This window comes from Melanaphis sacchari, unplaced genomic scaffold, assembly GCF_002803265.2.
Source record: "Melanaphis sacchari strain LSU unplaced genomic scaffold, SCAv2.0 Contig84_pilon_pilon, whole genome shotgun sequence".
In the NCBI taxonomy this organism is placed as follows: domain Eukaryota; kingdom Metazoa; phylum Arthropoda; class Insecta; order Hemiptera; family Aphididae; genus Melanaphis; species Melanaphis sacchari.
The window spans coordinates 409,651-426,872 of NW_020271599.1; the positions used below are offsets into that span (position 1 = coordinate 409,651).

General features: G+C 28.1%; 3 protein-coding genes across 3 annotated transcripts; 2 read left to right on the plus strand and 1 right to left on the minus strand.

The window, feature by feature from the left end:
* Window positions 1-1,279: 1,279 nt before the first annotated feature.
* LOC112602193 (coiled-coil domain-containing protein 42 homolog) lies at window positions 1,280-5,228 on the plus strand. Its single transcript, XM_025350152.1, has 7 exons — window positions 1,280-1,454; window positions 1,851-2,061; window positions 2,286-2,450; window positions 2,643-2,810; window positions 2,945-3,094; window positions 3,218-3,432; window positions 5,069-5,228. Exons 1-6 carry the CDS (start codon window positions 1,345-1,347, stop codon window positions 3,407-3,409), a joined length of 996 nt encoding a protein of 331 aa, XP_025205937.1. The 5' UTR covers window positions 1,280-1,344; the 3' UTR covers window positions 3,410-3,432; window positions 5,069-5,228.
* Window positions 4,866-13,213, minus strand: LOC112602191 (coiled-coil domain-containing protein 63-like). Its single transcript, XM_025350150.1, has 7 exons — window positions 12,894-13,213; window positions 12,102-12,420; window positions 11,808-11,989; window positions 11,509-11,645; window positions 10,132-10,352; window positions 9,424-9,682; window positions 4,866-5,151 (listed from the first exon to the last, which is right to left on the minus strand). Exons 1-7 carry the CDS (start codon window positions 13,040-13,042, stop codon window positions 5,045-5,047), a joined length of 1,374 nt encoding a protein of 457 aa, XP_025205935.1. The 5' UTR covers window positions 13,043-13,213; the 3' UTR covers window positions 4,866-5,044.
* LOC112602192 (short-chain specific acyl-CoA dehydrogenase, mitochondrial-like) lies at window positions 8,253-16,611 on the plus strand. The gene is made up of 9 exons (XM_025350151.1): window positions 8,253-8,523; window positions 13,901-14,100; window positions 14,377-14,486; window positions 14,599-14,747; window positions 14,948-15,136; window positions 15,478-15,621; window positions 15,766-15,893; window positions 15,981-16,076; window positions 16,154-16,611. The coding sequence occupies exons 1-9, from the start codon at window positions 8,508-8,510 to the stop codon at window positions 16,361-16,363; spliced, it is 1,242 nt and encodes a 413-aa protein (XP_025205936.1). The 5' UTR covers window positions 8,253-8,507; the 3' UTR covers window positions 16,364-16,611.
* The last annotated feature ends 611 nt before the right edge of the window (window positions 16,612-17,222 follow it).

Below are 17,222 nucleotides of genomic sequence, written 5' to 3' on the forward strand. Positions count from 1 at the left end.
GTCGATATCATGTTCATGGACGTATAAGTTTTATATAGGTATCTGTGATTATACTGTATAAAGTATAACTTGTTATTAAGTAGGCCACTGTAATAAATGTGTTCAATTTTAATTAATTTTATAATTGTATACAAAAAACAATTCTATTCTCAGATAAATACGAATTATGCTCCTTCGAATACGCAATTAGTAACTTTTTGGTAGTACTGTTCCTATTATCTATATTTTGTAATGTTCTTGAACATTATATTATTAGATTAAGAGTATATTGTTAATTTTTTGTTCATAAATGTAAAAATCATGTTTTGGATAATTTGACAACTTTGTTTATCTCCATCAGTCACTTATCAGATTCTTCTAAATCGTCTAATTTGATTTCACCTTCTAGTGATTTTGATACCAAATCATATAAAGCTGAAAAATTAATTAATTCTTCTTTGATGATTGATTGTAGTTCAAAAATTAAAAAAAAAAATTTTGACAACTTTCTCATTATTTCCATGAAATGGAAAAATGTTATTTTTTATATCTATAAATCTATAAAGATCAAAAAATACTGCATAATGATTTTATTTTTCAAAAATCTGTTTTCTATCGTTATGGATAATAATTCGAATATTACGCAAGTAATACATGTACACTATAAATTTTAAAGAATCGTTTTCAGTTATTTCCATAAATTTAATATTATAAAAAGTAATTTTATTGGTACATAATATTATTATGTATAAGTATAACAATTATCTTTAACTTTGTACACACATGTTTGTACTAATGCCTATACTTAACCCCTTAAAATTGGTTCACTTACATAATATGAGTATAATATTATATAACTTTTAATAAGTTAAAATCAAACTATACACTCATTTTACTAAAAAAATCTAGATAATACAAACTATTTTGCTTTTATTATATTCAATTTTATGTCTACCATATGATCATGCTTACAAGCATTGTATTATTCCGTTTATCAACTGACTCAATAATACATCAATAGTTATTCAATATATACAGAAACACATGCTTAGAATTTTTTTATATTATTAATTATTATGTAAGAATATGAAAATATAATCGCTCTTATTATAATCTGCGCCTATAGCAATTACAGTATTATTTATAAAGTTAATTTAACCGTATTATAATAGCATTGATTATACGTGTAATAAGGAGTTGCTAGGAGACCATTTTTGTAGCCTGCCACAAAATATTCTGATAATATACCATAATTGTGAAGTGCAATATTGTACATTACTACTTCAAATTTTAATAAACTTACAAGTTCTAAGAACATTACAGTTTAGCAAAAATATTATCAAATTAATTTAAAAAAAAATTAAAATGCAAGATCCAAAAATCAAGCCAAAAAAGATGATAAACATTGAAGCCGATTGCGTTAAAGCAGTCAATATGTACATGCAAGTTAAAGCCGAGTCAAATGATTTTATCAAGTTAGTCCACAAAATGTATAACTTATAATATTTAGAATTTAGATATATACATTTATTACAACTACTGAAAATAAAATTTTTAAAACCTAAGTGTAATGGAATTTGTATAAATACTTAGTCTTTTATAAAAAATCGAAATTTGACTATTTCGCAAGGCATGAGAGTTGTTCCTGTAAGGCTACAATTTCTTCTAATAAAAACGCGTCGTGTCATACACTATTAAAGTCTCAACTTGAATCATTATATGATAACATTTCGTTATGACAAACGTTAAATAATATTTTTCTAGTGATTAGACTGTTGCGACCAGTAAATACATTTCAAAAAGCATAATTAATTTTACTTTATAATTAATAATGAATTAATGAATAAATATGGTGTGTAAAACTACTATAGGAAATTTCCAAAATGGGATACGTTACCAAAGTCGCTTGATAACGAATTAATAATAGCTATTCGTGAACGAGATGCTGCAAGAACCCGACTAGAAATAAAGCGCAAAGAAAAAAAAGCATTTGATCGAGAAATGAAAGAAAAGTGGAAAGATTTGGATCAGAAACTTAAAGAACTACGAGAAGAAGAGTTGAGACACGAACAGTTTTCTTCGGTATGATGAAATGAAATTTTATGTATAATATACAATAGTAATGTTATACTTCATAGGTATGTTCATAAGTATAATGAATAGTGAATAATAATTTAATAAGTATAATAAATAATGAATAATACGTTAGTAAGTATAATGATTAGTTAATACGAGTAATAAATATAAAACAGTTATAAAAGTTATATACTGCTGTAAAATCATTATTTATTTATTTTTTTACGAAGGAAAACGAATCGAAATGCGAAATGCTTATAAGGAAGACAAATGAAGACGACGAAGAAACGAAACGTTACGAACAGCAAACCGTTCCAATGCAGAAGTCAATTTTAAAGCTTGAAGAGGCTGCTGAGGGGATGCAACGCAGCGTAGATGAGTTGAAGCCGTTCGAAGTAATTATAAATAAAATTGTACTTCACGATTTTGTAATTGAATATTCCGTTATTTTTTTGTGGATGTACTAAATAGGAGGAGGGCGTTGCAATATTATACAAACAAATTTAAGCGACTTATCATACTATCACCCATAGTGATAATACTTAATTCTGCATAATATATATATTTAGTTTTAATTGGTTTTCTAGGATTTTCTTGAAAAAGTAGTGGAAGAGTCAAAAGAGTTTAAAAACATAGATAACGTTATAAAGAGATACGAAAACTTGACCAACATACGGAAAGAACTTGCACAAAAACACGAAAAAAAGACTGAGGATTTGAAACGGTTGACGACGGACGTGTTCAGACGTTCAAAAGTATAAATTATATTATATTAATATTATTTATACATAATTTATGACTGTTAAATATCTAAACGAATGGGTGTGCAAGTATTGATATAATTTTTAATAAATATAAATATTTTCATTTCCCATAATATTGTGTACAGGAAAAGAGCGAAGAAGCGGAGCATGTTTCCGTCGAAATGGCTGATGTCATCGAATCATTGGGAAAACTGAAAGACGAGATGATCAAAACCGACTTAGCTTATCGCAAAATCGAAAACGTGGCCAAAGAAAAGAAAATCGAAGGAGACTTGGTATATAATATGGATTTTTAAATGTGTTCTAATTTCTAAATTATGATACGTTGTATCGCTACGAAGTATAAATTGTACTACTATTATCGTCTGAGTGTACCAATATTATACCTATACCTGCAGGTGGCCGCCTCTGTGTGGAATATCTACAAGCAAATGTGTCGGCGTGTAAAAAAATCTGTACCTAATAAAATACCGGGTATAGAAACTCAATTAGCGTTCATTGCGGAGGAATACCAACAGTTGACCAAAGTATTAAACATGGCTGAAAAAATCAAAGAAAAAAGCAACAAAAGGGAGATTCTGAAAAACTGAAAATCGTACTTGATATTTTGACAGTATGTATGAGCCAGTGGTTACTGCTCTGCTATACAATAGAGGTTGAGTGGGATGTGGGAACCATTGTAATGAATGAACCTACTAAATTTGACAACATTTGTAAAAATTCTAAATTCGGACTTTATAATTATTGTAAATTTGAGTTTAAACTTTTTTTTTAGATTTAATTTAATAAAAACTTTAAAAGAACTTCAAATTCAATTTTTAATGTTTTCGAAGTAACGATTTTTATTGATAAATAAAAAAAAAAATAAAAAATTGGATTTGCCTATAAATAGCTCAAAGATAATTAAAATATTTTTAAAAACTTATAATATGTATAGAAAATGATAATATAAACTTGAAAATTTCAAGTATCTTCAGTTATTCCGTATTTATTTTCAATAGTTATATTAAAAAAATTGATTTTATTAAAAATTGGATTTTAGTAAATCTCGTTTTTCTTAAATTTTTTAAATTTTTGTTTATAAGATAGAATACTAAATTCAATTTTCCATTAAAAATCACCGAATAATTGAACATTAAAACATTTATACTGCCTCAAAAGGTGATGACACAAACAAATTCAAATAAACCTAAAACATAAAGTTAAACTATTTTATAGAAATGCTTTTTAATATTGATTTAAAATTTTTAAAATTTTAAACCATAATTATATAACCATACATTCTAAAAATATGGTTTGTAATATATATTTTCCTATTTAAAAAACTATGAAATCTATAGAAATGTTTTTTTAAATAACCAATAGATATAAATAAAACCAGTGAAAAATGTACCGATACTCAATAGGCAACAAATGATATAAAGAACAAATTATCAGTATAATTAATTAATTGATTTAATTGATAGAATAATGTAGGTACATCGCATGTACCTATTATGTATATTTTTTATCAATCATTGAATTGGATACTCTATTCCAGTTCGATTATTTTTAGGACTGCAAGAATTAGTCTGTATGCGTCCCGTTTTTGATTTGCGGTCAACTTATCTTTATTTTTATAAATATAATGGATTGAGGAAATAAAAATACATAGATTGACAGAAAAAGCTTCGTTTTGTTACATGTATAAAATAAATGGGAGTAAGGTATATTCTAAGTTTATCACACATATAGACACATCAATAAATAGTTTACACATGGTCAATATTAAATGCAAAAGACACATATGACATTATATTACAATATTAAACTAACACATATTTCCAATTACTAACTTTATATATAAAGTGATAGTTTAATTGTTAACCATATTAATATACTATGCATTATTGTTTGCATTTATCTATTTACTTACTATTACGAGTACATACTATACTATTTATGAAACTATAAAAATATTACAAAATTATTAAATAATATTATGTAAAAAATTACAAAAAAAAAAAAAAAAATTGTTAAATATAATATTTTAAATGCTCTCTTCCAGTAATTGAAAACTTGGAAATAATTATACGTAATATAATTCAGATAGGTTATTCATTCGTTATATAAACAATATTAAAATTTAACTGTTTATTCAAATTTTTATTTGATAATTATATTCTATAACTCCGATGTAATAATTCGGACATTTGATTATAATAAGTTACAAATTACAATAAATGTTACATCAACTCTATATTTTTCAGGCTTTTGACAACATCCGACACTTTTGTTTCAATCAGATCAACGTAGAAAGTCATGTTATATACGTTCGCTCGAATATCGTCTCCTGAAATATATATTTAAATGCACGACTAGAATAATATTATAAACTGTTGATATTATTGTTGTTTCATGAATATTATCGGTCAGATTTATCAAGAGTGTTGGTAATAAATTATTACTAATAATTAAATACACATATTTGAAAAAGTCTTTCATTATATTATCTAATACAATTAATTATAACGACACATATCATTTACGATACATTATTATTTAACGTGTGTAAGACAGATTATAGATGAGACAACTGATTCAATAAATAGTTTAGGCTGATCCAATAGACATATATAGACTATATGTACTTCATGGTCTGTAAGTGCCTAATATAAATTATTTAGTTTCAAATAACTTTAGATACTTAATCTTCAAATCTGTATATTATATAAAACAGTAAGCTGACTAACTGATTTATCAACAAACAGCTCAAATCGCATTGGACGGATCGGGCTGAAATTTGGCATACAGATAGCTATTACGACGACGTAGACATCCGCTTAGAAAGGATTTTTAAAAATTTAACTCCTAAGGGAGTTAAAGAAGATAAAAATTGAATCTATATAATAGATATGATTTCCATTTTAATGTCACGTGGGAATTTTATTTTATATATTACGTATTGAAGTGGTGTAAATTATAGCCAAAACCCTTAAACAAAATACAGTATGCTTATAGAATGTATGTTTTTGAAATCTTATCATAAATGCTTGTTACGATACGTATTAGTTATATACGTGGTAAGTAGTTACTCAGTTATTCAAATGCCAGTATACTAGTTGTATATAGTATTACACCAAAAACACTTCATTATTACTTTTTTTCTGTGGAAAAAAAGCTAAATAATTAAAAAACAAATTAAGTAAGTAACGATCAAATTTTTAAAAGACGTGATATATTATGGAAACATGGGAAACTATGTAAAATTCCATTTTATAATATTACAATTACCTATGACGAAAAATAAGATCTATTATAAAGTTAAATAATTAGTTAAAATATTGTTTAGAAAATTATTAATTTAAAAAAAATACTATAGTGGTTACTTATTTGTATTTATTTAAGGTATACTCACACGTCCTGCCTAGTAGTTACATAATATGTTGACTAAGTATTTAACTTTACAATCGATCTTATTTGTCATCGTAGGTATTTGTAATATTATAAAATGGCATTTTACTTAGTTTCCATATTATATCACGTTTTTTAAAGATTTAATAATCACTTATCTTAATTTTTTTTTTTGACTTAACTTTTTTTACACGGAGTTATAACGAAGTGTTTTTGGTATGATATCAGCTATTATTTTATAATAAAATGCTCTGTTTCTACTTAGTCAATACAATGGTAATAGAATATTGTATTATACTTCCTTTTTTAAATATACTGTATTTTATAATGTAACATAAAATATAAATAATTTAGCGAATAACGTATAACGATCCAGCTACTATAATATTACTCTATGTATTACGAAAATCGTAATAACATTAAAATTGTTGACTTTTACATAGATCTTGTGGATTTGTATCATTTAAATCATAGACAGAATAAATATTACATTATGTTTTAATATTATAATTATTTTTTTATTTTATAGAGAGTATAGTAGGGATGGATAAGCGGCGAATCCGAGGGACATATGATATATTTTACGATATTTTCGTTGCGTACGCAAAATCGGTCTTAAAAATACTTGAGCATTTTTGTTTATAAGTTTTAAACCATATAATCAATCTGCTTGCGAGTTCTTCTGTTCCCATCTGCACAGTATTTCTGATCTATTGATATCTTGTACAACTTTATATGTTCAGCCGTTTGTCTGAAGAGCAGGCTGATGGGTTAACAAAAATTAGCATGGTATTTCAATGGTAAAAATCGGTTTCCTGTTATTATACATTAATGGCTACTACGCTATTTTTACTTATTGATCGTTTAATAGCTGAGAGCAAAAACTCACTAGCAAATAAATTTATACATGGTATAAAAACTAAAAAAAAACGTCGTATTAACATTTTAAATTCAACGCAGTAATCTATAATGATTAAATTGTTTTTCAAAATAAAATAGGTACTTAATTTTTATATTTATTTTGTGAACGTTTCCTGTGCTGTAATATCCGGTACCCCATACATATGACATTTAAAAATACAGTCATATAAAAATAAATTTATTATCGAAACGTCCGAGCCAATAAACATTCAATAAGCCGATTATAAAACTACAACTGATCGTATGCAAAATAATATGTAACTAGTTCACATTCAGTAGGTCATTAAAATACGACCATAGTAAAAGCATAATATAAAATGTGTACCTATATTTATATTTATGAATATAAGCTAATATTACTAAAACATTAACTCATTACGCGTTTCCTGTTTCTTTATCATGTTTTTGTGTATTCTTAACACCTTGATTATTGCTCATCAAATTAATACGATAATATTAAAACACGTACGAACAGCAGTGTAAAAAAGTTGTAGCTATTAAAAAAAAAAACTATTCGTATCGTTTCTGTAAATTCGTAAGACTATAACATCATAGTTGATAAGTAATTGGTACTCAAAAGCACTATTTATCTCAAAATTATATTGGTTTATATTGTAGTTATTTTTATAGACTTTATGTCTAAGTACTAAGTACTTAACTGTAGTTTTTTTTTGTGCATATAACAGCACAATAAAATATATCATGATATTACTATATAAAAAAACACGCTTTTACAAACAGTTAACAAATATTTTGCCGACTTAAGTTAAAATTCGTTATTTCTTCGAATTACAATAGCCGTTACAATAAAAATTTATAGTTATCTACGCGGTTTTTATAAACGCATATAATATTATACAATATACTCTATAAACGTGGACGAATAGGCGTTACTTCGTGCGTAGGTATCTCTATTTTAAATAATATTCAGCATTGTATCTATACGAATATAATTTTAAGTACCTACTATACCAGTTTTTATGACCGTGATACAGTGATACCTGTATGGTAACCATGAACAGTGGAACTGTGTACCCGTGAATATTTTATACTAGTTGTTATTATACATATAATGTACCTAACAGTTAAATAGAACGAGTCAGTTAAAATCGGCTTATATATTTGTTATTTTTAGGTTTAATAAACACGTATAATTGACGGCGAAATTGACCTTCACTAATCACTATGTTAGTGTGTCTTAAACCCAATCGCGTCTATAGCAGCTGATGAACTTTATTAAATTACTGATCGACAATAATAAGTTACCTACGCGTTGTCAGTATCATAACGGAATTGCCGCGTGACTGTCTAAGTGCGAGTATACTTCATATTATGTTCTTGTGTAACCGAATGAGGAGTTAAACCTACGAAATCATGTTTTCTGCAACTAGTGAGTATTTTTTTTCTTATTTAAACTCTTTAGAAAGCGTATTGTTATTATTATTAGTCACCAGATGTATTTTCGTTCTTTTTAAACATAAATGTCTGATTTATTTGCAAATTGTTGCACGTCGGTCAGAAAGAGAAAACAGAACATGCAGTGCAATGACTCCATCTCGCTGTAATATTATATCTTAATTCGTGCCTCGTGTTATTATTCATTAGCGGTCATTTACTTTTTGATTTTAGCTACCATTATTTATTTTTTTTTTTTTTTTTTTTTAGTTACGGCCCTTAGGACCATCCTGAAAACACTAAACTTTGCCACCTATCCCTGTCCTCCGCTACTTCTCTCCACTTGACACATTTTAGCTACCATTATTTCCTTATTATCTCTTATTTAGTGTTATAATTATTTATTTAGTTGTAGATGTAGGTGTATTCGGTGTCATCCAGCCCCTACACCCCCTCTTAAATGTCGATAAAAGCCTAAGTATAATGATAATTCAATAAAAATAAAATAATAATATCAATAAAATGTAACGTAAAAATCTTGTAAGATATAAAAAATTTGATAGGGTAAACTAAAGAGGGTGTACTTAGCATACATTTTTTTACTCCCCCCTCCTTTCATCAAGAAATGCATTGAAATTGTATTAATGGTTAGTGGCCGATTCGCAGTTCCATTTATGATCATATGCTTAAACTTAAACATTTCATTAAACATAAAAAAAGTGTTTCAAGGGCGTTATGAGTCAACAACCATTCACTAAAGATCACTACCTATAAACCTGCCATAGCTGATTCCTGCATTCGAAACACTCGCACGGCATGCAAACGTGCGCGCGTTATTAAATTATACAATTGCAGTAGGTATTTATAAGCTAAGTCAACATCTAACGAGTCTTACCGAGTATCTTATACATCGGAGAATGGTCACAGTGGATGGACAAAAACAGTTTTTCGACGGAATCCAAGAGCTCAGTCAACTCGGTGTGTACGGTTTTTATCCTATCATTTTCTAGATTCGCGTCGTCAACAAGCTGTTGTAAGTGCGTCCTTAGCCCGTTCATGTTTTCCTTTTGTTTTGAAGCTCTTGACTCGTTAATGGCTCGCTGTTCGTGCACTCGGTTCTTCAGCACAACAACTTCTTTCTGTAAGTCGTCCACCTGAAACGAACAGTATACGCGCTAATTTTTAGAACAGAACACCATACGTATATAAGTTCAAAATAATATATTACGATAATACATATGTTTATTTTACCATATGCGAATATTTAAGGTACATATATGTGTAAGGCATAAGACATATTTATAACAAACATTTTTTTAACGTCGTAATTATTAAACACTGATTTACTAAGAACAGTAAGAACACACGTCGAAGTGGATGATGGTCTAGATAATATATCAATATACATCGATCAACATATGTTATCATATGCGTATACTTAGCAGTTTTTTTAATTTTTTGTATTCATTTAATTTCTAAACGTTGTTGCGTCTTTAATATTAAACAATTTTCCAATAAATGTACTATGAAAAATACACTTACTAACGACCGGACATCCAAAAAAATGACTATATATTAATAATTTAGAATTATTTGTGTGTACCTCGCTGTTTAGTTCGTTTATGTACGTGAACAACGCGAAATTCTCCTCCTCTTGCCGGACGAACAGATCCACGATCCTATCGATGTTGCTCTCGCCCACGTACATTTGCAGCCACCCCATCAAGTCTACCCATTTCTCTGCTTGTTCCTTTTTGTTGCCCAATTCACTTTGTTTCTTTTCTTCTTCTTTACGTTCGAAATCCATGAGTACGCGATGTTGTCCTGTTATACAAAAAATAGAAATAAAATACTCAACTATGTAATTTATTATTATTTACTACTGACGATGACATGGTAAACACACAGGAAATAAATGAATCCAAATAACTCTATCCACAACTATAAATTAACAATTATAATACCTTTTTATTTTATTTTTTTTGTTATAAATTTTTTCTGACAAGATCATCTATCTAATTTATTGATGATATTAATTAAAATTTTTAACAATTTATATTGCATAATTAATGATTTACAATTATTTACAACAAATTATAGTACCTAATACCAATTAATATAATTAATTAAATTCAAAACAGATTTAACGGTTAAACCTTGAATGCAAGTCACTATTTTTTTTATGATGTTTTAATTATGCCTTTACTCGCCATAACAGTGCACTCGTTATAATATAATCACCTAATATTATGACGCATGTTTTCGCGATTAAATCATAGGTATTATACATTCAGGTTTTAGTAGGAGTGTTGCGTATCGGTCCAAATATTATCAATAAACCGTAATGATTACTGTTATCAGTCAGGGAGGCCGACGATCTTACCTTTAATGATTTTATTTTTATACCTAGTCGTCCTAATCAGTCGTCGAAAAATTATCTAGCGTGTAGTGTCGGCTCTGCATAATGAATAATCATTATAGAAAATAGTACAGATAGTATAGAAAATAAACACCTTAATAAATAAAAAAATTTTTTTAATAATTATTTAAATTAATTACCCTAATAAACCTGAATATCCGAATCAACCACCGGAAATTTACAGTCCACCCCGCAACAAGGAATAATAGGAAACTTTAAATTTTTTTTGTTGTTTATAACGCTTATGCACTTGAATATCTAGACATAAAATGTATATTATTTTACCCACGAATCTTGAAAATTTCTTTATTACTTATTCCAATTAACTTTATTCACGTTTGAGATTTTTAAAATAAGTAGGTATTAAACTAATCTTATGGTAAATTAAAATAAAACTTATAATTATTTGGCGGCCAGCAGGTGCGTATATTAAATCAGCAGAATCCCAATTGAATCTTAATTTAGCAGTTGACTAAAACCCTAATAATTACTCGCGGCGCTAATTTATTTATAGACGTGAATAAGTGTAATTTAATATTATTAAAATTAACTCGTTCATACCTTTGATGGACAAGAAATCTTGAAGTTTTAAATCGCGGTCGTACTGCCTTTGCAGTTCCTTGACTTCGGCCTTGTGCAAGGCGATCTGTTGTTTGTCTTCGTCACTCATGTTGATCAATCGGTTTTGAGCGTCCTCCCTAAAAACACGCATCAACATAATTGAATATTATTTAGTCTATCAAACTAAATAATATGATATATTAATATACATTAATAATACAGAAATAATTATCATCAATCTCGGCGCAATGTTCAAAAGGGAGTTTAGATCGGAAAACTTATATTGTAGCATATTATACCTCTGTTCGTACGCCGTCGTGGCCTGTTCAATTAGGTCCATCATTAACTGTTTACTGTCATCCAAACGCGCTGTCAGAGCCTTGTACGCTTCGTTGAACTGTGACCGTTGTACGAGCAAATTGTCGATTTCGTTTCTCAAACGAGCGTTTTCCGTTAAAACCTTATTGAACTTGACAGTTTTCTGAAATTTGTTTTTTCGTACAATCGATAATGTTTTGTGTACACTATATTATATTATATAACTATATAAAAGTTAAAATCTACCTATCTATGTATATGTATACAAGACTTACCACGTGCAATTTATTCTCCAGCAGTTCTTCGTGTCTTTGTAGATCGCATTCGACTTTGTTTTTTGATTTGCTAGCCGAGGATTCCCTCTGTCTAAATTTTTGGTCGAGTTCGTTTTGTATTTTCAATATTTCCTTTTCGATGTCGTCATGGCATTTTTTTTGGTCTGTCAATTCATCTTTAACGCACAAGTATTCGTTCCATTTTTCAACCAAACATTCTTTTAAACGTAAATCGTTGATTTCCTTTCGTTTGTTTTTATCCAAATTTACGTGCTCTACTAGATTTACCTTCTCTTGTTCCAAACTGCCGATAATTTTTCTGAAACGTTTTACATGTGTACTATTAGTAGATTTTGGACACATTTTACAAGCAATGTTTAAAGTTTGGTCATTATGTATATTATACAGTACATTAGTTCAGTATAGTATCATGTATTATTGTGTTATATATGTAAATATAAATCTTAAAAATTATCTACATTTATTGTATAATATTTAAAATTAAGCAGTTGGTAAGTATTTTACCTAAATGCATGTGAACATTTTATAAAGTATACTTATAAAATACATGTTAAATACTCAAGCAATAATAATTCATAGGTGTTATATTATAATTAATTTAGTTTAGTATTTTTTTTTTAATTTTAGTCCATTTTTTGAAATCTTTAAAAATATAATATAATTATGTCGGAATTATACGCATATTTTGATGATAAAATAATAATTTATTATATGTATGTTAATATACATTAAGTATGCCTAAATTTGATTCATCACATTTATTAGACTTACTTCTGTTTGGTTAAATAGCTACCCATTTCTTCAGTATACGCTTTTTTGTTGCTCTCCATGAGCATATACTGTCGTTGGAGTTTGGCCAATTCTTCAGCAAGAAGGTCGCTTCCGTTGTCTTCGACATCACCATTTAAATTGTTGTCCATTGCTACTATTTGTAATGTACAACTGAGTAATTTAAAGTCATTGAATGGATTGAGTGAATAAATATTGTATCATATACGATAAACGTCTCACCGGAATAGCGTGTTATCGAAAAAACGAAATTTTAAGGTAACTAGGTGACGTGTGAAACCACGAGCACAGCAATAAGTACAATGTATACACGTTCAATTTAAAGTCTACGATTGGTTATATCTGATAGATAGTCGTATTTAATTTTTATAAAATAAAAAATTAACAAAAGCCGCATGTTTTACACTAATACATCTATATGTATCTACTTACCGTACTGTTATCATATTGGCAGTGATTAAATTTATATTTTTAACGTGATTTTTTCTCTTCTGTGTGTGAAATTTTTCTGTACATAATGAAATTTTTTAAAAATGTAGATGAATTTAAATATATTATATTATGAATATATTCTCACTACTTTATGGTATTCGCAGAACGATATTGCTGACTCAACAGTTAATACCAATAATTTAATATGATATAAATATATTATATTATTTAAATAATAATAAAATAAATACAATGTTTGTGGAAAAAATTAAATCAAATTACTCTAATACAAAAATTTAAATAAATAATTTTAATAGCTATTTGGTGGATCATTTAAAATTATAAAATATATTTAGTGATATAGGCTGATAGACCGTCTCAGCTTAAATTTTTTTTTTTTTTTGTGTATAATTATATATCATGGAATTCAAATTGAATACACTCATAACAGTCACCGATTTGACAAATAATATACCACAGAGCGGTATAACTAATTGCCCACCTTTTAAAAATATAAGTCCTCGTAAAAATTTGTTTAATAAGTTATGTTCTTTTAGGAATAAGTAATAAATTGTGTCCTAATACTATATTGAAATGGATTTCCAATAACCTACAAGAAGGAAAAGGCATAGCATCATTAGCATCATTATCAGAAACACATCAATTATTGCACAAAACATGCAAAGACTTTGCTGAAGGAGAACTAAAACCTATAGCTGCAAAAACTGATCGTGAAAAATTGTATCCTAAAAAACAGGTAGTTACTTGGAAATAAGAATTAAATATTAGGAATTAATACTATTATTTTAATAAGACCATTAGTCGGATCAAAATTTTTTTAGCTGATAATGATAAATATAATATACCTACATTATTTTACTTTGGTTTTATTATCTGACCTGTAATAACATTATAAAATTTGAATAGGTAATAATTATTATTTATAATTAAAAGTCATTGTATTTATGTAAAAAAAGAAATATCTTATAAGAAATGATTTATTAAACAAGCAATATTTGCTTTCTTGATATAGATTGAAGAAATGGGCGAATTAGGCCTTATGGCTATTTGTATTCCTGAACATTTTGGAGGAACGGGTCTTGATTATTTATCTTACGCTATAGCCATGGAACAGATTTCTAGGTAAAATCAACATTTAAATAGGAATTTAAAAACATATATATGTATATAATATTAATAAATATATAAAGATAGTAATATCGGCAAACCTAACGTTTTTAATTTATGTCTTCAGATGCTGTGCTTCGGCTGGTACCATAATGGGCGTTCATAACATTTACGTCAATGCCATAAATAATTTTGGCAATGATAAACAGAAAGAAGAATTTCTACGACCGTTTACAGATGGAAAACAAATAGGTTCATTTTCCTTGAGTGAGCCAGGTACATAAATTATAGTTATAATGAACAATTATGTATACATAGGCAACATATAATACAAAGTAATTGTTTTTAAAATAAACATATTTTTTTTCAAAAATTGAACGTTTTTAAAAATATATATATATATATATTTTTGTATAATTATTATAAGTTATCATAAAAATTTTTGAAAAAAAAAACATTTTATTTAACAATTAAAGGATTGGGAAGTGACGCTGGTGCTGTAGCGACTACAGCTACGAAAAAAGATTCCAACTATATAATCAATGGAACGAAATCGTGGACTACAAATGGTTTCGAATCCAAAGGATTAGTCTTATTCGCATCCACTGATAAATCAAAAAAACATAAAGGGATCAGTAGCTTTTTGTTGAAAAAAGATTTTCCAGGTAATTTAATGCTTTAAATTAATTATAATATAACGTAATAATATTATGTAGCTACGTGTTGAGGAATGTAGTATATTTTTAATTTATTTAAATATTATTTAATAACATTCAAATACATTATGTTATAAATAATTATAATATGATAATGTATAATTTCTGAAATGTATACGCAAAAGCCAAAAAATAATGGCCATTACGGCTACATGCATTAGATTATTATTGATTAGCTATTGATTTATCTATACACTTTAGTATGAGTTATAATTTGTAAATATTATTGTTTGTCTATTTTCTGTATAATAATTAATATCAATGCTTTTTATCTTCATACATAATTGCAGGATTATTTGTGGGGAAAAAGGAAAACAAATTGGGCATACGAGGATCGTCAACGTGCAGTTTAGTGTTCGAAGACTGCCCCGTACCCGAAGAAAATGTCTTAGGCGAGCTGGGAAAAGGTTTCAATTACGCGATGATAACTTTAGGTTAGTCTGATGGAAATATTTATAAAACAGTATTATAAATGTCTAAATGTCCAATAAAAATAATTAATTATTTTTTTAGATATATTATGTTATTATTATTTTCGATGTAACTATATTTTTAGTAATTTTCATCGGTTTTTGCAGACGCAGGCCGTATAGGAATTGCCGCCCAAGCTTGTGGTATTGCCCAAGCATCCTTGGAACTAGCTGTTGATTACGCGTCCAAAAGAACCGCGTTCGGAGCGCCAATTTCCAAATTGCAATCAATACAGGTATGTACGTAACATATATACATGACTTTGTGACTTGTGGTCTTCACACAAAAAGACAGTATCATAGGTATATATTTTTTTCATTAGAACAAAATCTCCGAAATGGCATTGAGAGTGGAGAGTGCTAGGCTTTTGACGTGGCGCGCGGCTTATCTGAAAGACTCGAACACTTCGCACTCAAAAGTAATATTACTTTAGTTAATATTTAAATAGTTAAGTTATGAATAGTAGTAAAAAATAAAGTAAATTCCGCTTTACAGGAAGCTGCTATGGCTAAATTGGCAGCTGCTGAGGCGGCTACGTTCAATGCGCACCAGTGTATACAGGTGTTAGGCGGCATGGGTTACGTGACGGATATGCCAGCTGAGAGGTATTACCGCGACGCTAGGATAACGGAGATATACGAGGGCACGTCAGAGATCCAAAGGATAGTAATCGCCGCAAACGTGTTCAAAGAGAACGGAGTGTAGACAAAAATAAACGAGTTAAATAAGGTGATTCGCCAAGCACGTTCGTCTCCATTTTCATTTAGTTTAATGAATTTATTCAAATTCTTATTTATAGAATGCTTAGATATACTTAAAGTTTATAGATCATATTTTTAAATTCTTAAAACTGTACTTCTTAAGGAGTGTCCTACACAAACCTTTGTTTTTTCAAATGAGAACTCATCTTTTTTACTGTAAATTCTTTAGTGGATGATTTTTTGAAGAAAAAAATGAATTTGCTTGGTAAATCATCATGTATATACATATATGTACTTTAATTTCCATGCATTTTATTAAAAAAAAAAAATATGTATATTAAATGTATTACAATGCGTACAATATATTATGAATGTATATTTATTATTTACTTTATACATGTTCGTAGTGTTAGTGTACCTATTACGATTGGATTAGTAGGTAGTATCTATATCCAAATGGTACCATCGACTATATCGGATCGCATTCCTCATTAAACACACTTTCGTTCGAGTAGTTAATTTTATAATATACATAATACCTAGTAATTTATATCTTAATTCGTTGTACAAGACTGTGACATGTTTTATTAAGATTTTACAACTATAGAACCGTAGGGGATATAAGCCCAGATTAAAAATCCACATACTCGTAGAAGCATTTGGACTCTGGAACACAAGACACCGAGTGGACTTCTTTGAATTCTCAAACTCAACTCTTCTGCAGTTGAAATGTAAAATTGTAATTACCTACTACAGTCAAACCTGTGTAATATGGAACCTGAATAACGTGGAAACCTGACTTTTATGGAAAAATGTTACGGTCCCGGCGAACCTAATGTAGTTTTAAATACATCGTTCCCTGA